The sequence below is a fragment of the Octodon degus genome, unplaced genomic scaffold (genome assembly GCF_000260255.1).
Source record: "Octodon degus isolate 3935 unplaced genomic scaffold, OctDeg1.0 scaffold00056, whole genome shotgun sequence".
NCBI classification, from domain to species: domain Eukaryota; kingdom Metazoa; phylum Chordata; class Mammalia; order Rodentia; family Octodontidae; genus Octodon; species Octodon degus.
The window spans coordinates 8,226,406-8,247,827 of NW_004524632.1; the positions used below are offsets into that span (position 1 = coordinate 8,226,406).

The 21,422-nt window shown below is 56.2% G+C and overlaps 2 protein-coding genes across 3 annotated transcripts in view; one reads left to right on the forward strand and one right to left on the reverse strand.

Annotated features, from left to right (window-relative positions):
• Positions 1-250: 250 nt before the first annotated feature.
• Epop (elongin BC and polycomb repressive complex 2 associated protein) lies at positions 251-2,988 on the reverse strand. The gene has a single exon (XM_004633871.2). It carries the CDS (start codon positions 2,600-2,602, stop codon positions 1,634-1,636), a length of 969 nt encoding a protein of 322 aa, XP_004633928.1. The 5' UTR covers positions 2,603-2,988; the 3' UTR covers positions 251-1,633.
• A 110-nt stretch (positions 2,989-3,098) lies between these two features.
• Mllt6 (MLLT6, PHD finger containing) overlaps positions 3,099-21,422 on the forward strand; it is a 39,009-nt gene continuing 20,685 nt past the window's right edge. For both annotated transcript variants that reach the window (XM_023717915.1, XM_023717916.1), the window contains exon 1: positions 3,099-3,115. The gene's annotated coding sequence lies outside the window, so the exon portion shown is untranslated. The remainder of the gene's footprint in view (positions 3,116-21,422) is intronic.

The following is a 21,422-nucleotide window of genomic DNA, read 5'->3' on the forward strand; positions in this document are numbered from 1 at the left end:
ACTCTGCCTCTCCCCGCTTTCTCAGCTCTTGGGGGGGAAAATAAGTGGGGAAGCCTAAGGCTTAGCAGAATGGGCGCCTCACCCACCCCAGCAGCCCCTCCCCTCCGCACAGCTGGAGGGGGAGGGGAGGTCAGCAGGGTTCATAAAGGCCAGATGTTAAGAGAGCAGTGTCCCCCATCCCCGCCCCTCCCCCTGGGTCAAGAAAAAACAGAAAGCAGTTTCAAAAACAAACACAACTTTTTGTGGTGCAAAACAGTTTTTCAAGAATCTGCTCTATGCAAACAATAACATTTTTATAAAGCATTTTCACAGAAAAGGAGACAAGCCCTTCCCCAGGGTCAGACGCGGGAACTGACCCTCCCTGGTCCCCTCTCAGGGGAAGCGGGAGTGACTCACTAGTGCAGTGCAGAGCAAAAGGCCGCAGGTCCCTCCAAGGTGGGCACCTGGCCACCCCACCCCAGCTGAGGTGCGCACCTAGGCAGTCATCACCATCACACCAGGCGTGGCCCAGCCAAGCTGGCCTGGCCTGAAAAAGGGACCTCTGACCCCGAGCCTAATCCCCAGGCCCCGCCGCCTCTCGGATCGATCAGGCCCTGACAACCCAAGCGCTCACCGAGGGTGTCGGCCTGGTCTCGCCCACACCGAACCCTGCCGCTTCAAACTCCACGTGAGCCCTTTTTGTGACCCCTCTGCAAAGGACAGGCTGGTTTGTCACAACTCATAAGGGGATCAAATCTGGGTGACCAGAGAAAGGACTCAGGCCTGCCCTCAACTCTATCCCCTCCTTAATCGGGCCAGAGGACCTCGAGAGGCGACTCGTTTGGTCTGATTTTATTGATTTCTTCCACCTTCCATTACTTTGCCTGGGACAGTCTTCTGCCCTGTCCCCAGGCAAAGTCTACAGAAGAGGAGACCACGGGGTCCCCAGGTCCTGTCCCTCTTTTAACTGTGAACTGCGGGAGGGGTGGCTGCCAAGGTGAGGGTTTCTCTTCAATCCATCAGACCTATGAACTGAAAGCAAATGAAAAACTGGGGGGCAAAGACTCCAAACTGGGCAAAAAAGGAAGACCAGTGGCTGAGACTGAAGCTCTCACCAATCGTTAAGTCGCCTGAACTCAGAGGGGCCAAGGGGGGAGCAAGAGGGGGTGACCTGGCCCCTTCCCCAGAAGGGCTCAGGGGTGCAGGCTCTAAGGCTTGCGGGCAGCCAAGGGTTAAAGGTTGAGCGGTGGGGGTGGGGCCCCCCAGGGTGCTGCCAATCACCATCCCGGCCCCTCTGTAGCCCCCAAAGCCCAGGCTCGCCCCGGGACGCAGAAACAAGCGGTTTGTCCGTCACCAAGGTCTCTCTAGTTCCTTCTGGGGTGTGGGAACAGTGGCCTTCTTAACTATACCCCATAGCACCAGGGTGGGGCAGGAATTCGTGTCACTCGGCTGTCCCCGACTGCAGCCCTCGGCTCCCCTGCCGAAATGAGCAGAACAGAGATCACTTGGGTCTGGGCTGTTCTGAGCTCGGTCACTCGAGTCCCCAAGCCCGCGGAGCAGAAAGCGTCGAGAACAAGCAGAAGCGAGAAGCCAGGCTCTGTCCTCGAGCCCGGAAACCCCAGCTGTCCTCTGCAGCAGCAGCGGTGTCCCACGTTTAGAGTTCTTCCAGGTTGACCCCCCAAAACTTGCAACCGGGGGGCTCGGGGACCGCAGGGCCCCCTACCTGCCACCGCCACACGGGGTGGGCGGGCGGCGGCCGGGCGTCGCCTTGCAGGCGCAGCGAGGCGGCCGGCCGCAGGTCTCCATCGTCACCCACCACCAGGGCAGGCGTACAGGGGAAGCAGCTGAGCAGGCTGAAGGAGCCGGCTTCGGGCAGCACGGGCGCGGGCCGGCGTGGCGGCGCGCGGGCCGGGGGCGGCGGACGCGGGGCGGACGCTTGCCGGCGGCGCTTCTTGGTGGCGCCCTTGCCCGGGGTCTTTGTGGGTGGCCGCTCGGGACCGCGGCGCAGGCTCGGCGTGTCCAAAGCGAAGCCCTTCGCGTAGCACCAGAGTTTGGAGCGGCGGATCAGACGGTCGAAGTGTTCCTGGCGGAGGTCGACCGGCGCGGCCAGCGAGGGGTCTGCGGATGGTGCCTCGGGGTCTGTGGCGGGTGCCTCGGGCGGGGGGCGTCCGTCTTGCTCCGGCGACGACGGCGCGAGACCTGCAGGTGGCGGTGGGCTGCCGGCGGGACAAGGCTGGAACTGGAGGCCCGGAGCCGGCGCGGGCGGTGCCTCTTGGGGACACAGAAGCTCGGGGCAGCGGCCCGGAGGTGCGCGGGGTCCTCCGTCATCTTCCTCCTGCGCGTCGCCGGGGCGCGGGGCTGAGCCCGCATCTTCGTGGGCAGCAGGGCTCGGGGCGCGGGGCCGCGCGGGCTGCCTCAGGCCGTCCGGGAACGGGGAGGTGCAGGGACCCAGGCCCCTGGAGGGTGCGCGCGGCTTGGCGAGGGCGCAGAAGGCCAGGGCGCGCAGGCACAGTGGCGAGGAGAACTGAGTCCCCCGGCGAGGTTTCCGGGGCGAGGGGGCGCATGGCGACCCCCGCGGGGACGACGGCACCGCCAGGCGCGGAGTGGGGCACAGAGTCTCCATAGTGGTGCCCAGAGCGGAGGCCCGGGGCCCAGCTGCGCGTTGCCCCGGCTGCACGCAGAGCCCTCAGGAGAGGGGAACATCGCCCCCCTCGACGGGGAGGCCTCGGCTTGCGGGCGCCCCCGGCCCCCGTCCCCTCCCGGACCTCGTCACGCGGCACCGGCCGGACTCCTGGGTCCCCTCGCTGCCAGCGCGCTTCCTGCCGCCGCCTTCCCTGCGCGCCGCGGTCCGGCGCCCCCTCTGGAACGGCCCGGAGCGCCCGGGGCGGGGCCAACAAAGCGGCCGGCGACCGCGGGAGGCGGGAAGGACCTCGGCCCGGCACCCGGTGCCGGGGCCCAGGCGGCGGGGAGGGCGCCTTCCGCCCGCTCGCCTCCTTTCTTCCCCGCTGGCTCCCGAGACCGCGTTATAGAGAACTGCCCCCTCGCTGCCCCAATACCAGCGCCGCCGCCGTGAGCCCGCCGCTGATTGGGCGGTGCGCGCGTGACGTCCAAGGCCCCGCCCCGGCCCCGCCCCCGGCCCCATTCGGCACACAGACACACACACGTGGACCCGGTGCGGCGGCGGTGCGGGGGAGGCGAGGGGCGGGTGCGGGAGGCACCGCAGCGGCCCGAGGCGCCGCCGCACGTGGCCGGATGGCCTCTCAGCATCTGCTGGTGGCCGAACAGCTGGTGTTTCTCCGCAGCGCCCGTAGCTGCCGCATCTGTAAAATGGGAACGTTCCTCATCTGTCTCCAGGCGCTCGGAGACGCGTGAGTCAGCACAGCGAGGCTCGCACCACGTGCGCCGGGAGGAGGAAGAGAGCCCAGCCCCGCGTGGTGGCGCCTGTCACCCGGAGCTTCCGAGGCTGAGGCCGGAGGACCGCAGGTCCAAGCCCAGCCTGGGCAATTTAGCAGCTTAGCGAGTCACCCGTCGCAAAATAAAAAATGAGGGGGCGTCGGGTGTAGTGCAGTGTGAAGATCCTGGGCTTACCAGAGTCCCAACAACTCTCGAGCCCCCGGGACAGCCATGGCATGGCTGTGCCCTGCGAGCCCTGAGCTTCCCAAAGGGGTTGAGAAAGCCAGAGGAAGGGACACACGTGGGCCCTGACACTGAACTCCCAGAGAGAAAAGCAAAGAAGAGAATTCCCACCACAATGCCACTCTGCTGTCAGCTCCTTGGCCTTTAGTTCCTCTGTGGCTTATTGGGTTTTTTGTTGTTGTTGTTTTAGACAGGATCTCGCTATGCAGTTCAGGCTGACCTTGAACTCACTGTGGTAGCCCAGGCTGGCCTCAAACTGGAAGTCATCCTGTTGTCTCAGCCTCCTGAGTGCCGGGATTGCAGACCCGCGCCATCCCGTCCCGCCTTGCGTGACTTGCTGTTCTGTGAGTCGGTGTCATTCCTAGCATTATGCGACAGACTGTCTTTTCTAGTGTTGGTCTCTCCCATTAGCGCAGACTTAGCAAGCGATATTTGTGAATGAAGAAATGGGTGACAGAGGCTGGGCGTGGTGGCCCATGCTGTAATCCCAACCCTTGGGAGGCTGAGGCCTGAGAATCATGGAGTTTGAGGCAAGACTGGACTACATAGTGAGACTCTGTCTCAAAAAGAAAAGAAATAAGTGACAGTGAGTGATGAAGGTGTCCCTGGGATTTGTCTTACTCCATAAAGATGAGGTTGTAGCAGGGCACAATGGTGGAAGCCATGATTCCAGCAGCTGGGAAGGCTGAGGCAGAAGGATCCCAAGGACAAGCCCAACCTCAGCAATTTAGGGAGATTTTGTGTCCAAAAATAAAAAGAGAGGCAGGTAGTTCAATGGAAAGCCCTGGGTTCAATCCAAATTTACATAAAGAAATAAATAAATCAGGCTGCTGGAATCTGACTTCTCAACTGCAGCAGAGAAAGACATTCAGGGACAGAGAGAAATACGCTGCTCTGGGGCCAGGGCACAAGAGGGCTTCCAGCTGGGTTTTAAAAGGAACAGACTAATCCATGACAGAACACAGATCAATTTCACAAATGTTAAAGCTCTTGTGAAAGAAGTCAGACAGGTCTGGATGCAGCTTCAGGGGCAGGGACAGTGCTGCTGCAGCGGTGCCAGGTGTCTGTTGCTTGTGTAGCAGGTGACGAGGACCTATCTGCACCATCTGCGCTCAGCCTTGGTGCACCAAGACCTGGAATGGGGGCTGCAAAGAATCTTTTTTCTTCGTGTGTGTGTACATAATGTGCATGAGTTGGTTTTTTCATACCGGGTCTTGCTATGCAGCTCAGGCTGGCCTTGAACGCTCAGCAATCCTCCTGCCTCGGCCTCCCCAGGGCTACGGTGACAGGTGAGCGAAGTCCTGACTGTATTTGCATCCCTCACACCTAGTCCACGTTGACACAAGGAGAGAACGCTAAGAAGCTGCTCCAGGAACAAATGGGAGATTACACAACACCCAGACCCAGGGCCTCCGCCTCTGCAGCCTGAAGTGCGAGTCTAGGGACCGCAGGGCAGGTCGGTGCTGCAGGCAGTGCTCCCCTGAGCCTGCGCTCCTCTTCACGACCAGCATCAGGGGTGGAGGATACAGCTCTCAGCCCTGGTGACTGGGGGCATCGAGGCGCCTTTTACAGAGAGCCACGGGACAGTCGTACAGGTTTCCTAGACACGGGGAGTCTCAGTATCCCCCTCAGCAAGGAAGAACAGCTGTGGCTTCCCTGTGACAGCGTCAGGAGGGTGAAACAGGCGCTGTCACCCTTCCCTAGGTGGACTAGCCGCCGCTGCGATTCCCGCCGCCTGCGGTAGGGGGCGCACGACCCTTCCTCAGCCCAAACTGAGCGCCGCCTCCTTAACCATGAGGAAGGCAGGGACAGTGGGCTTGGTCCCCTCCGCCGCCTCTAAAATAAGGGACAGGAAAAGGCCTGGGACCTGGAGCCCGCGGTCCAGGCAAGAAGCGGCTGTTTTGCTTCTTCCTGAAGGACTCTGGCTAGAGAACTACGGACATCTAATCTCTTCACCAGCCTATGAGCGATTGTGTGTGTGTGTGTGTGTGTGTGCCCGCACATGCACAACTCTGGGGGTCGAACCCAGGGCCTTTGCACAGAGCTACATACTCAGATTTTTAAAATTTTTATTCTTGCTGAATGCTAATGAATTGCTTAGGGTGGGTTCGAATTTGAGATCCTCCTGCTTCAGCCTCCTATAATACTGGGATGTATTGTCCCATCAGTGCTGGTTTAGATACTGGTTTTTGTGAGTGGGTTTGTTTTTGAAACAAGGTGGAGCCGGGGAGATGGCTCAGTGGAATAAGCGCTTCCCTGGCAAGCACAAGGGCCTGAGTTCAATGCCCGGTTCCGCAAAAGAAAGGAAAGGAAAGGAAAGGAAAGGAAAGGAAAGGAAAGGAAAGGAAAGGAAAGAAGGAAGGAAGGAAGGAAGGAAAGAATGGCAGTGTTATTAGGCTGGCTTTGAACTTGCTATGTAACCCCATAACCCCAGCTGGCCTGAATCTCATGGTGAGTCTCCTGCCTCAGCCTCCCTAGTACTGGTACTACAGGTGTGTGCCACCATGCCCAGCCCCATAGTTTATTAAAATGTGTTTTTTGTTTTTTTTTAAATGTGTGTGTGTGTGTGGCCAGCTCAGCCCACCAGGGGGCGGACGGGCTGGCATGTGGTGCTGGGGATTGAACCACGGTCCCTGTGCTTTGCTTAGCTTAGCTTGTTCTAAGTAGGTGCTTTAGACCACTGAGCCATCTCACCAGCCCCTAAAATGTGGTTTTTAGGGCTGGCCAGATAGCTCAATGAACTAAAGCGGCTACTTAGGCATAATGCAGCAGCTGGGTTCGATCCTGGGAGTGCCGCGCAGGCCCCGCCCCCAGGACCCGCTGAGACTTCCATTGAGACTGGGCGTGGCGCTGGCACAGCCTGTAATCCCAGTGCTTAGGAGGCTGCAAACAGGAGAAGCACTACAAGCCCGATCTGTGTACTGAGACCCTGTAGACTCTGGCCTAAATACATAAATAAAATGTGGTTTTTCAAAATAAAGTATGGGGGCCATCAAGATAGCGCAGTGGACTAAGCACCTACCTAGGCAAGAGCAGGGACCAGGGTTCCATCCCTGGCACCACATGCCATGCAAGCCCCGCCTTGGTGTGCTGAGCCGGCCACTGAGCCTGGACATGGTGGCACATGCCTGTAATCCCAGAGGTGGGGAGGCTGAAAACAGGAGGATCATTAGCAGTCCAAGCTGCATAGTGAGACCCTCTACCAAATATCAATAAATAAAAATATATACATCTTTAAATGAAGTGTGGCTTCTTTTTCTGGGAAACACCAAATGGCGGATGACGCTGGTGCAGCGGGAGGGGCCGGAGGTCCCGGGGGGCCCAGGCATGGGAGGCCGCGGAGGCTTTCGCGGAGGCTTCCGCAGTGGGGTTCCAGGTCGCAGGCGCGGCAGAGGCCGGGGCCGGGGCGAGGCCGAGGACAAAGAGTGGATTCCTGTCACCAAGCTGGGCCACCTGGTCAAAGACATGAAGATCAAGTCCCTGGAGGAAATTTACCTTTTTTCCTTACTCATCAAGGAGTCCGAGATTATTGACTTCTTCCCGGGCACATCCCTCAAGGATGAAGTTCTGAAGATCATGCCTGTGCAGAAGCAAACTCGTGCTGGCCAGTGGACCAGGTTCAAGGCATTTGTCGCCACTGGGGACTACAACGGTCATGTTGGCCTGGGTGTAAAGTGTTCCAAGGAAGTAGCCACTGCCATTCGTGGGGCCATTAACCTGGCCAAGCTCTCCATTGTCCCGGTGAGGAGAGGCTACTGGGGAAACAAGATCGGCAAGCCCCACACTGTTCCTTGCAAGGTGACAGCCGCTGTGGCTCTGTGTTGGTGCGTCTGATCCCTGCCCCCAGAGACACTGGCACTGTCTCAGCCCTGTGCCCAAGCTGCTGCTGGCTGGTATTGATGACTGGCACACCTCTGCTAGGGGCTGCACTGCTACTTTGGGCAACTTTGCTAAGGCCACCTTTGATGCCATCTCCAAGACCTCCAGCTGTCTGACCCCTGACCTCTGGAAAGAGACTGTGCTCACCAACTCTCCCAATCAGGAATTCACCGACCATCTCGTGAAAACCCACACCAGAGTCTGTGTCCAGAGGACTCACGCTCCAGCAGTAGCTACAACATAAAGGGTTTTTACGCAAAAATAAAATGAATTAAGTCTATAAAAAAAATAAAATAGGGGCTGGTGAGATGGCTCAGTGGTCTAAAGCACCTACTTAGAACAAGCTAATCTAAGCAAAGCACAAGGACTGCGGTTCAATTCCCCAGCACCACATGCCAGCCAGCCCCACCCCCTGGTGGGCTGAGCTGGCCACACACACACTAAAATAAATAAATAAATAAACAAATAAAATTTAAAAATAAATAAATAAAATAAAATAAAATAAAATGAAGTATGTACCATAGTTAACCCAGTTTCTAATTTAAGTGCATTTACAGAGATGTCCAACCATTCTGATAATCCGGTTTTAGAGCATGTTTTGTGGAGGTCTTCATCCTTGTCTGTCACCATGCAGAAGCTCCCTGGCTCCATTCGCACCCCTGGCGTTCAGTCCACCTTCTGTCTCAGAGCACCTCCCTGTTCCTACCCACTGGATCCTTCAATAAGCCGTGCTCTGTCTGACTCATTTCACAAGAGCTTTAACATTTGTGAAATTGATCTGTACTCTGGCATGGATTAGTTTGTTCAGTTTTTTTAAGGCCAGGAATGGTGGCGCATGCCTGTAATCCCAGCACTTGAGAGACTGCGCAAAGAGGATGGTGGCAAGTTTGAAACCACCCTGGGCTACAAAGTGAGCTCAAGGCAGCCTGAACTGCATAGTGAGACCCTCTTTCAAGAAGACCAAAAGAAAGAGAAGTCAGCACCTGCAGAACCAGGGATTGAACTCAGACCCTGTGCTTCCTGGGGAAGCGCTTATTCTACTGAGCCATCTCCACAGGCCCAGGCCCAGTCAAGGCCTTTTTATTGCCGATTTACCCTGTTGCGTGGATGTGCTGCCTGTTGTTTATTCAGTCTCTTTTCAGTTCTTTTTCTTTCTTTCTTTATTGAGGTACTAGGGATCAAACTTGGGACCCTGTGCTTGTGAGGCAGGTGCTTATGCTGCTGAGGTATCTCTCTGCCCCCCACTAGCTCCCTGGCCCCCACTATATCCCCAGCCCTCCCCGCTTTCTTTGTCTTTTGGAGACAGAGGTCTCCCTATGCAGTTCAGGATGGTCCTGGACTCACTTTGTAGCCCGGGCTGGGCTGGAACTCGTAGCAATTGTCCTACCTCAGCCCCCTGAGTGCTAGAGATACAAACCTGTGTCACCATGCCCAACCTATTTTGTTTTAATTTTATGTATGTATTTATTATGTATGTATGTATGTATGTATTTGGTACAGGGTCTCACTATGCACCTCAGACTTGCAATGATCCTCTTGTCTCAGCCTCCCCTGTGCTGGGATTGTAGGCGTATGCCACCATGCCTGGTTTCCGGACCTGAAGGTTCTGGGGCTGGTGCAGCATGTGGTACCAGGGATCTACCCCAGGACCTTGTGCTTGCCAGCTAGGCGCCTACACTGCCCGACTATCTCCCCAGCCCCAAGCCTATTTCATTTTTAAAACTTTTTTTTTTGCGGGGGGGGGCGGGCTACCATGCCCAGCTTTTTTTTTTTTTTAATATTGAGACAGGGTCTTACCAAATTGTTATATTGTCCAGACTAGGCTAGAACTTGTGATCCTCTTGTCTCAGCCTCCCAGAGCGCTGCAACTACAGGTGTGCTCAATATTTGTTACAACTAACCCTTCAGGAATATTGGCATACAACTTTGTAAGGACACGCGTTCTAATTTCTTTTATGTACAGAGTTAAGAGTAGAGGGGACTGGAGAGATAGCTCAGTAGAATAAGCCCTTCCCTGGCAAGCGCAAGGGCCTGAGTTCCATCCCCGGTTCCTCAAAAAAAAAAAAAAAAAATGAGTAGAATTGCTACCAGGCGTGGAGGTGCATGCTTGTAATCCTAGAACTTCAGAGGCTGAGGCTGGAGGATTGCCGTGAGTTTGAGGCCAGACTCAGCCACATACAATAATGAGTTTAAGGCCAGCCTAGACTATATGGTGAGACTTTCTCAAAAATACCAACAACACGAAGAGTACAATTGCTGAGTCGGGCATGGTGATGCACACCTGTAATTCTAGCACCCTCGGAAGGGGAGGCAAGAAGATCCCAAGTTCCAGTCCAGCATGGACAATTTAGCAAGACCCTGTCTCAAAATTCTAAAAGGGCTCGGATACAGCTCAGTGAGAAGGCCCTGGTTTAATCTGTAGTAATCCCCTAAATTTTTTTTTTTTTTTTTTTTTTTACCAGCGTGAACCACTAGAAAAAAATCTCTCTCAAGAAAACAGAATGGGGGCTAGGGTGATAGCTCAGTGGAATAAGTGCTTGCCTGGCAAGCACAAGGTCCTGAGTTCAATCCCTGATACCACAAAAAATAAATAAATAAAAACAAAAAACAGAATGGGGTTAAGTACCTGCCTGGCAAACAAAAGGTCCTGAGTTCAATCCCTGGCACAACAGAAACCAGTAGGGGCTGGGATTTAGCTCAGTGGCATAGTACCCACCCGGCAAGCGTGAGGTCCTGAGTTTGACCCCCAGTGACCCCTACCAACAACACAGAGTGGAACTGCTTCATAATGCTTTATTATAATTATTAGCTTGCAGGGGCTGGTGAGACGGCTCAGTGGTCTAAAGCACCTACTTAAAACAAGCTTAGCAAAGCACAAGGACCGGGTTCAATCCCCAGCACCACATGCCAGCCAGCCCCGCCCCCTGGTGGGCTGAGCTGGCCACACACATATACATAAATAAATAAAATTTTAAGAAAAACATTAAAAAAAAAAAGAAAGAAAGAAAGAAAAAGCTGTGAAGAGTGTTCCAGGCCGGCCATGCCCATTCCTGGGGATAGCCAGGTGGTCCTTGAGGAACCCCAAGGGGGAGGGGGAAGGGCAAGGGAGAGGGAGGGGGGGGAGGGATGTGCCTGGGTATCAGTGCTAGGGTATGGCAGAACCAGGCCTCTAAGTTGGTGCTGATGAAGACAAGTGTTGGAATGACAGGTGTGTCCCACCATGCCTAGGTGGGCATGCTACGGATGCAGCTAAATGCAAAGGCCCTGGGTTCGATCCCCACTACCACAAAAACAAGACAAAACAAACTAGAACAACAACAACAAAATGGGACACATACCTGTAACTGTAGCTCTCAGGAGGCTGAGACAGGAAAACCTAGAACTCTAGGTCAGCCTGGGACACATAGGGAGTTTCCCGGCTAGTAGGACTGCATCCTGAGACCTTGTCTCACAAATCCAAAACTAAGCTACATGAGTGCGTGAGTGTGTGCGTGCGTGAGTGTGTGCGTGCGTGCGTGTGTGCATGCGTGCGTGCGTGTGTGTGCGCCCGCTGTGGCTTTCCTCTTGCTCCCTGGCCGGCCAGGTGCAGAAACCATGCAGAAGCCGGGCAGGGGTGGCTGCCACCTGCCTTGGCAGTCTCTGGCAATCTCTGGCAGTCACAGGCCCCCTCCAGGCCTGTGTGGCTCAGGGATGGAGCTCAGCAGGGCCCAGAAAACAATTCTGCCCTTGCCAGAGGCTCAGCCCCATCCCCGCGCCCCTACCTCAGCCTGACAGCGCCCTCCCCGCCCCCGCATTGCCTGTGCCTGCTGTGGCTTCCCTCTTGCTCCCTGGCCGGCCAGGCGCAGAAACCAGCAGGCTCCTGCCACCCTCTTGACCTCTTGCAGCAGCTGCCAGCCTGTCTTCTTCCTCTTGCTAAAAAACCAGGGATTGAACTCAGGCCTTTGCACTTGCCAGGCAAGCGCTTATTCTACTGAACTATCTCTCCAGCCCCCAAACCAGGGTCTTTGTGGACACAGTGGTGTGTACACCTGTCATCCCAGCATAGTTAGGCTGAGACAGGAAGATCCTGGCAAGTTCGAGGCCAGCCAAGCTACATAACAAGACCTTGTCTCAAAACAGCAAAACAAAAAAACCAAACCAAATGAAAATCCAAAAGGCACCCAGCTCATCCCTGACCCAAGTCATCAGGGCTTACCGCCACACTCCTACCTCCCAGGGCGCCCAGCCCAGCGCCTGCCTGATGGCCAACTGCATGTCCCCGTGAGGTCCAGCCGCCCCCAGACCTCTGGGTGGGAGCCTCAGCAGGTCGTGGCCCCAGGATCCAGGGTTGTTTTTCCAGAGCCACCATCCAAGAGCCAGGGCCTGGCATGTGCTAGGCAAAGGCTCTGTCACTGAGCTGGGCCCCATCCCCAAGATCCTGTGATGACAATTTCTCTACATTCAGGCTGTAAGGCTACCTCAGTGTGACAGCTTTACATGCAGAAGCTGGGCAGGGGTGGCTGCTCCCTGCCTCCTACCCTGACCCTGCAGCCACTCAGGCCTGTGGTGGTTGTTTCCTGCTGAGTTTGGTTTTGTCTCATTTTATTTTGGTTCCACTGGTTTTGTTGGGCTTGGATTTTTCATCCCCCTCTTTGGTGTTTTTGAAACAGGGTCTCACTATATAGTGCAGGCTGCTCTTGAACTGAGTATAAGTGCACACACACAGAGACACACACAGACACACACACACACACACACACACACGCAGCTTAGTTTTGGATTTGGAGACAAGGTCTCAGGATGCAGTCCTACTAGCCGGGAAACTCCCTATGTGTCCCAGGCTGACCTAGAGTTCTAGGTTTTCCTGTCTCAGCCTCCTGAGAGCTACAGTTACAGGTATGTGTCCCATTTTGTTGTTGTTGTTCTAGTTCATTTTGTCTTGTTTTTGTGGTAGTGGGGATCGAACCCAGGGCCTTTGCATTTAGCTACATCTGCAGCCCTTTTACATTTTTCTTTTCTTTGCGGAATCAAGGATTGAACTTAGGCCCTGTGTTTGCCAGGGAAGCACTCATTCCACTGAGCCATCTCCCCGGCCCTTTTCTTTTCTTTTCTTTATTTATTTTTTTAGAGACAGGGTCCTGCTAAATTGCTAAATTGTCCAAGACTGGGTTAGGACTTACGATCCTCCTGCCTCAGCATTCTAGAGTGCTGGGATTATAGCTATGCACCACCATGCCAGGCTCCATTACACATTTAAATTTTTTTTTTTTTTTTTTTTTTTTTGGTGGAACCAGGGATTGAACTCAGGCCCTTGCTCTTGCCAGGGAAGCACTTATTCTACTGAACCATCTCCCTGGCCCCTTATTATGCATTAAAAAAAAATACTTGGTACAGGGTCACATTATGCAGCTCAGACTCACAGTGAGCCTCCTGTTTTCAGCCTCCCCAGTTCTGGGATTACAGGTGTGTGCCATCATGCCCAGTCTCAGTGGCCAGCTCAGCACGCTCCAGGGTCAGGGCCTGGGTGGCATGTGGTGCTGGGGATCAAACACCCCAGTCCCTGAATTTTATTTTATTTTATTTTATTTTTTTGGTGGAACCGGGGATTGAACTCAGGCCCTTGCACTTGCCAGGGAAGCACTTATTCCACTGAGCCATCTCCCTGGCCCTAAAGCACCTGCAAGCAGGTGCAGGGGCCAGAGTTCGATTCCTGGGCCTGCCATACTGGCCCTGCCCCCCCCCCTGGGGTGCACGGAGACAGCAATTGAGACTAGGTGTGGTAGTGTGCTTGTAATCCCCGCTCTTGGGAGGCTGTAAATAGGCAGATCATTAGGAGTCCAATCTAGTAGTGAGACTCTGAACACCCTGTAGACGCTTCCAAAAAAATAAAAAAAGAAGCATATAGCAAAATGACTACCCATAAAGTATTTCTCACCTAGACTTGATAATTAACATTCAGTACGTTTATCATTTTTGGTAAGATCTGTTTACGTGATTTAGAGTTTACATGCATTCCCTCACAACGCTTCAGGGTGATTTCTTTCTTTCTTTTTTGTTTTGTTTTCCGGAACCGGGGATTGAACTCAGGCCCTTGCGTTTGCCAGGGAAGCGCTTGTTCTGCTGAGCCATCTCACCAGCCCTCAGGGTGATTTCTTTTTTTTTTTTTTTTTTTTTTTAAATAGCACTCTCTCACTTTTTTTTTTAAATTTATTTATTTGTTTATTACATTTATTTATTGTGTGTGTGTAGCCAGCTCAGCCTACCAGTGAGCGGGGCTGGCTGACATGTGGTGCTGGGGGATCAAACTGCAGTTGCTGTGTTTTGCCAAGCTTGTTCCAAGTAGGTGCTTTAGACCACTGAGCCATCTCTCCAGCCCTCAGGGTGATTTCTTGCAACAGTATCGGGATCACACCTGGCAACATAAACAGTAACTCCTTGGCAACACTGAACACCCCACCCCTCGCACTCAAATTTACCACTGGTCCCCCAAATAGTTTTTGTTTTGTTTTGGTGTGGCTTTCCGTTCCCACCGGGATCTAAATGAGGTCTACACATTCGGTTTGATCAGCTCTGAAGTGTGAATTCCTGGGGAAGTTTCCAGTGAGTTCCTCCCCTACTTAAGTAGTGACGGCACTGCTGAGGGGACAGGTGACAGAGCTGAAGTCCGTATCCAGGGCTCCACTCCGCGTCCCCACGTCCAGGTTTCTGGCGCTACCTCTCAGCCAGCAGGCGCTGTTCACCCGCAACTGGAAAAGCTCTGCAGGCTGGGGGAGCCGGCGCCTGCCCCGAAGTCACGGCGGCCGCCGCGGGCGGGCGGGCGGGCGGGCAGGCGGGGTTTCCAGAACACTGCAGCCAAGCGGCTTCCCAGCTCACTTTCTGTTTGTTTTGAGACAAGGTCTCTCGCTATAGTTGAGATCCTGCTGCCTCAGCCCTCCTAGGGCTGGGAGGACGAGTGTGTGCCCGCCACAGAGCCACAGACAACCAGGGCCAGCCAGTTATCTACAGGGTGGTACTTGGGAATGATCGCGCTTTTATTTGCTTATTATTTTGGTGCTACTGGGGATTGAACTTAGCTATATCTCCATATTTATTTTTATTTTGAGACAGGATCTCCCTAAATTGCTCAGTTGCCCAGTCGCTCCTGAAGCAGGAAGATTGCTGTGAGCTGGGGCCAGCCTGGGTTCCATAGTGAGGCCCTGTCTCTAAAAAGAAAAAAGTAGGGGCTGGCGAGATGGCTCAGTGGTCTAAAGCGCCTACTTGGAACAAGCTAAGCAAAGCACAGGGACCGCGGTTCAATCCCCCAGCACCACATGCCAGCCAGCCCCGCCCCCTGGTGGGCTGAGCTGGCCACACACACGCACACACTCTCTCTCTCTCTCTCTCTCTCTCTATATATATATATATATGTTTTTTTTAAAAAAAGAAAAAAATAAGTGAGAGGAAAAGAGACAGAGAGAGACGGAGACAGAGGAGACCCTGGCAGGCAGAGCCAGGCCACGAGGCAGATCCCACTGGAAGAGGCCACGCCTCTTGGGCCTGGTACCACCAGCAGTGCTGCAGAGGGGCACCCCACTGTGACAGTGCATGAGGCATCAGACCTGCCCAGTGTGCACTGCACGCCCGCCTCGGCTGCCTACAGTGTGAACACAGGGCTCAGAACTCCTCCTGCAGTCCTTCCCGAAAGCATCTACCTGCCGAGCTTCCTTCCTTCCTTCCTTCCTTCCTTCATCTGAGACAGGGACTTGCTCATGTAGCCAACCTGGCCTCGATCTCACAGAGATCTTCCTGCCTCAGCCTCTGACGTGTTGGGATGACAGAGGTCCATGCACGGCTTGTTAACATTTACTAGGAACCTAGGACGTCCCAGACCCTCCAACTCAACAGCAGCCTTCACAGAGATCCCTGTCTTCCACCACCTACATCCAAGGGGAAGGAGCAACAGTGAATAGACGTGAATATGTAAATAACGTGGGCTGAGGAGGAAAACACCTTAAGGAAGACTGAGAGTAGCCAGGTATGATGGTCTACAACTCAACCCCAAGACTCAAGAGGCTGAGGCAGGAGAATTGCCAGGAGCTCTAGGCCAGCCTGCATGCCATCATGAGTTCAAACCCATTCTGAAAGGCTGGTGAGATAGCTCAGTGAAGTAAGCACCTGCCTGGGCAAGTGCAGGGACCCAGGTTTGATCCCCAGTACCACATGCCGCACTAGCCCTGTAAGTGGGCACGCTGAGCCACTGACTGGACTGGGAGTAGTGGTACACATCTGTAATCCCAGCACTGGGGAGGTTGAAAATAGGAGGAGCACTAGGAATCCAAGCTGCGTAGTGAGACCCTCTAACAAATACATTAAAAAGAAAAAAGCTATTCTGGACTACATATCAAGACATGGTGTTGTACACTGGTCACCGCAAGGGTCTTGGGAGGCTGAGGCAGGAAGGTTGCAAACCTCCACACACTGTGTACAACAGCTGGATCCAGGTGATCAGTGGCCACACTTCAGAGCAGTGGGGTGGAGCCAGAGAGGAGTGCAGGTGCCTGAGGTGTCCAGAGTGAGGTGTGGGGGGCCTGCGCCAATGGGCTGAGGTCAGGAGCTGGCTCCAGCAGGGGTAGGGGCAGGTCCCTCCAAGGCCCAGCTCCGGAGCTGAGGCTGGTCGTAGTGCAGGGAACAGGGGTGAGCAGGTGGGGCAAGGCCAGCTGTACTCCAGGGCTCCAGGTTTGAATCCTGCAGGCCTGATGTGCGCAGCCCTGGTCCAGCTCCACATCTCCCCCTTGCACCCTGAACTTTCAGCTCTTGGTGACCCACTTTTTACCTGACCAGGAGCCCTAGGCTACACCCTCCTCCACCTGTGCCCTGCCTGCCCCCTCCGTGGTGCTGCAGTCCCCCCCAGCCCCCCAGCCCCTGCCAGAGCTTGACATCCTGTTCCGAAGAGAAAACAGCTGAAGCAGGAAGAGGGCATGGCAGGGGCCTCTGGGCCTTCTAAGGTGCGAGCTGACCCCACTGCAGGTTGCCCCTCCTCCTGGATGCTCAGGGCCCCCCAGGCTCTGCACCCCTTCTTCAGTTCTGGCTCAGGCTCCTCATTCTCCATGTCCCCATCTCTGCTATGGTCCCAACACTCCATGCTTCCATGTCCATCCCCCCTTCCAGAGCATCAGGGTAGGTAAGAGAAGAAAACATCACAGATGCCTTGAAGTTTTTTTTTTTTTTTTTTTTTATCATTGTTTTAAGAAGGCTCTGGCTATGTTGTGCTGGACACCCAGCCCGCAAAACGTTGTATTAACAGTGTGATGGTATGCCTAGAATCCTAGCACTCGGGAGGCTGAGGCAGGAGGATCCCGGTGAGCCTTTTCAGAAAGACTGAATGGCACAGCTTGGGCTGAAGGGTAGACTTGAGGCAGAACTGCCAGAAAAGAGAAGACTTGGCAAGAGTCATGTGAGTTTTTATTGGTGCCCCCTTTACAATACATGTGTCACCCTTAGTGGGAAACTTCCCTGGGGCAGTTGAGACCTACACCATGCCAACTCCAAAGGATTTTTGAGATGTCACCCACCAATTATCAAAAGGAGGGTTTACCCAAGGTCACACAGTGGGCCAGAGGCTGGGCTGGGACAAGATTCCAGGTAGGCTGGAACAGGGGCTGAGGGTGATGGCTCCCACTTTTTCTTTTCTTTGGGGATCAGGCCCTTGTTGCTTGCCAGGCAGGCTGCTTATGTGGCCATCACCCCACTGGCTCCCACTCTCTCTTTAAATTTTAAAGTTTTTATTGGTGCCCCTTTACAATACATAAGGATCCCCCTCATCACAGGGGTGGCCAGTGAACACACCACAGCCCGCTGCCACTCTCCTCATGAACGTCTTCCCCTCCTGCCCACCCCATGTCCCTTGAGAAAGGGCCAGCCACCCCAAGGTCCAGGTCACTTCCACACTTGGATTTAGACTCACTCTTCACTCCCACTCTCAGGGACCCTCCTGCCTCAGCCTCTCAGGGGCTGGCTGGGATCCAGGTGTGCACCGCTCAAAGCTCCCTAAGCTCCCTCTGAGACCTGGCTGGCTGTAGTTGCCAAAGCAGAAGAGAAAGGGCTCCCTTCGCCCCCATTTTACAGTTTGGCAAACCAAGGCTGCTAGCTAAGGACAGAGGCAGGAGCTGAAACTCCGTGCCGCTCTTCCTGTTAAATCTGTGAAAAGCCAGAACTCCCACGAGAGCAGCACCGCACCCCCCACCCCCACCGCCCGTATTGCCAGCGGGGGAGTCCCCTCCATTTCCTCTTTGCATCAGGCTGCCTGCTTCTCGCCCAGAGCGTCAGACTGTGGAAAGAACCAGTCCACCCACCCTGCGAGCCCATCCCCACTGTAACCTTTCCGGGGAAATTACCCTTCCCTGTGCCGGGCACTCGGTGGGCAACTTGCTCCTATTTCGCCTGAGCTGGCACTAAGTCGGCACACGGGGGAAAATGGGAGTTCCAATAAGTCGCCGTCACAGCCAGTAAGTGGCAGAGCCGGGACTGGAACCCATCAGTCCCGATTCTGGTGCACCCCACCCCACCCTCATTTTCTTTCTTTTTATTGTTTTCTTGAGACAGGGTCTTGCTATGTAGTTCAAGATGGCCTTGAACCCTCAGAGATCCCCCTGCTTCAGCCTCCCAAGCGCACCGCACTGGCCCTCCCACTCGAAGCCTCACAGGCTGGGGTATCTCGCGAAGGCGCTTAACCCCTCCGAGCGCCCCAAGGTCAGGAGCTCTGCTGGGGCGCGGTGCAGAATAAGGCGCGCAAAAGCGCCGAATAGGAATCCAAAGCGCGCGCCCGGGGCCGGCAAGGAGCCCGGGGACAAACGGGCAAGGGCAGAGGTCGCACCCGCTGTCCCCCGGACCTGGCAAAACCGAACGCGGAGCTAGCTTGTAGAAGCGAAAGCGCGGCGCCCCACGGCCTCCCCCGCACGATTCCGGGAACCGACTGGCGGGACTTCGCGGAAAGGCGCGCAGCGGCTGGGGACCGTCCCGCCCGCAGGCGCAACCTCGGCCCGCAACACGGCGCGCAGCGCACAGCCCGGCCAAGCGCGGTCGGGCCCGAGCAGCAACACCGCGCGCTTCCGCCCGCCCGGCGGCCCCATAATCCCCTTCTGGCTCCGGGGACGGGTGGGGCGGGGCGGGGCGGGGCGGGGCGGGCCGAACGGGAGGAAATAATTTTCTGTTTGCTTGTCGCTGCCCTAGTCCCTTTGCGGCGGGACGCGCTGAGCCGGCGGGTGCGGGAGCGCGCTGCAAGGGCGGGTGGGGCAGGGCCAGGCGGGCCGAGCGCCACCGCGCGTCTCCCGGCTCCAGCGAGGGCTTTCGTTGGGTCTCCGCCGCAGGGTGTGCACGCCCCACTTCCCGAGGGACCGGGTAGAGGTGAAGTCGCACTGTCGAGATATGCGCTGCACCCCGCATCCGTGGCCAGGCCACGATGGACTTAGACCACTTGTTGGACCTGTTCCTGCCCCCTTTTTGTTTTGTTTTGAGACAGTCTGGCTATGTGGTTCAGGTTGACTTTGAACTCATTTTGCGGAGCTCACACTGGCCTTAAACTACAGGGAATCCTCCTGCATCAGCCTCCCGAGTGCCTGGATTATGAGCGTGTGCCGCCACGCCCGGCTGTGTCCTGCTCCGTATTTTGTGAACCCGCACACACGGTGGGCGATGGGGATGATAAATGTGCTCAAACTTAGCCCTGGGCACCCTGGGCGAATTCACCCCAGCTCGTGGCAGTGGGCGTCTAGATGGGTGGGGACCCTTGTGGATGAGATCGCAGCTCCAGCCCCGCCCAGGCACTGGGGCGACGCGCGGTGGCCGAGCGTAGCGGACACAGTAGCTTCAAATAGTCGTTTTCCGGGTGTAAGCTTGGACTAAATCACTTAATCCGTGGGGACCTCTCCTGCACCACCCATAATACGGGGCGTTAGGGCTCGCCAAACAGCTCAGCGGTTAAAAGCGCCAGTTTAGGCCGACTCCGAGTGGGGGGAGGTTCGATCCGCGGGCGTGCGGTGCGGGCCCTGCCACCAGGCTGCTGAGACAGCGATAGAGACTGGGCGTGGTGGCTCGAGCCTGTAATCCCCAGCGCTTGGGAGGCTGTAAACAGAATCACTACGAGTCTGATTTGTGTAGTGAGACCCTGTGGACCCCTGTACTAAGTACATTAAAAGTATATATGGGGGGGTTAACGTCACCCCAGAAACGTGGGAAAGATCAAAGAGTAATGTCTCTAAGCCGCTAAAAGTGCAAGCGTTGCCACGGGCCCACCCCATGGGCTTCTGGGACACAGCGAGCCCGGCGAAGATCCAACACCACGGCTGTCAGACTGTGTCCCAGGTCACCCATCCCTGGACGGAGTGATCAAGGGAGCCATCGTGTCTCCCATTCTGCGAACCCCGAAAATGCGTCCTCCTTCATAGCGGTGGACCCCGAAGGAAAGCAAACGTTTACGCTGAACCTGGCATGCACTCGGGGTTGACGTTTCTGAGTGTTCCTTGCAATTTTTCTCTTGCTATTACAGGTGGTTTATTAGAAACTCCTGACAGTTCTCCGGTGTTTCACTTTTCGTACGAGCAAAGTTCACAAGTCGATCCAAAAAGGGCGTCCAGGGCTCGCGACCCGCGGGCAGCCGCTGGTTATCGGGGCCTTTCCCCCGGCAGGAAAGTCGCAGAGTACACATAGAGCCTCTTCTTCCCGGCAGCCCTCCGGGATTGCCCGAGTCCACGCAGGAGCAAGCGGAGCGAGGGAGGGGGCTGGAGACCAGATCGCGGCTTCCCAGACCTCCCGTACCTCCCGCCTCGCTGGGATTAAGGGACTAAATCCCTGACGCCGCGGACCAGGTCAAGGACAAGTTCTCCCCCGCCTTGTCCCCCCCTCCTGGGCGGGGACTCGCCCCCCTTCCCGGATGAAAGGCACTAAAGCGCCGCGGAGGGGGGCGGCGGTCCGGCCCCTTGATGTTCCGGTTGAACAGGTGCTGGTGAAAAGGAGGCGGGCCCGGCGGAAGAGTCGGCCGGGGGGCAGAGCACGGGAGGGGGGCGCCCCAGCCCAGCCCCCCCGCGTCCCCTCTTCCCCCTCCTCCCAGGAAGCGCTCTCGGCCGCCCAGGCTTTGAAGTGTCGCCGAAGCCCCCAGGGCCGCTTGCTCCCCTCCACCTCCCCACCTCCCGCTGTGGAGGAGGTGACCTTTGGTTCCCGCGGGCGCCGACCCCCCCAGGAGTCGTGGGGGTCAGATCTCGTCCCCCTGGCCCAAGCCGGCCTTGGACAAGAAGCCTTCGAGCGGACCCCTTCCCTTAACTCCCAGACCCATTTCAAGTGCTGTAACTGAAGCCAGCCTTGCGGATACCCTGTGTGCGCGCCTAGAGGTCAAGGGTGACCCAGGTCCGCTGCACAGCGGACGCGGAATCTCTAAGCGCCCGGAGGGAGGCGCAGTCGAGTCGGGGTGGGGACCCTAAGCCTCTCCTGGACCCGAACCCCAGTGTGGGCGCGCAAGTCTGTAACTGCGATGGGGAGCGGCCCGAAGTGGCTTCCTTCTGTCCCGGCTGCTGGCACGTACAAGCGCTCAATAAATTCTCATTGAGCGAATCACTGCGTGTGACCTACTGTCTGCCATCCCGGGACAGGCACCAAACAGCATCCCTGGACGCGCAGCCCGTGCCGTTCTACTTTTTTGCGCCCTGATTGTCATCCCTAAATTTCCCCGCGGCTGTAAAACCGACTCAAGAGACCAAGACTCGGCGGGCGTGGACGAGAGCTGGGGAGTGGGAGCCCCGGGGCGCGAGACCAGGAGACACAAGCAGCAGGAGAGTCGGGGCGCAGAGAGCGAAGTCCCAAACCCGCGAGCGCTGCGGCGGAAAGCGCCCTACCCAGTCGGCTTTGTTCCCTGAACCTAAGACTTTACCCGGCGTCGGGCGCGCGCGGGGCGCGGGGGCGCGCGGCCATGGCTGCCGCGG

What these genes read in the sequence shown, in the direction of transcription:
- Epop (XM_004633871.2), bottom strand. Translation starts at nt 2,602, where the DNA reads ATGGAGACTCTGTGCCCCACTCCGCGCCTGGCGGTGCCGTCGTCCCCG.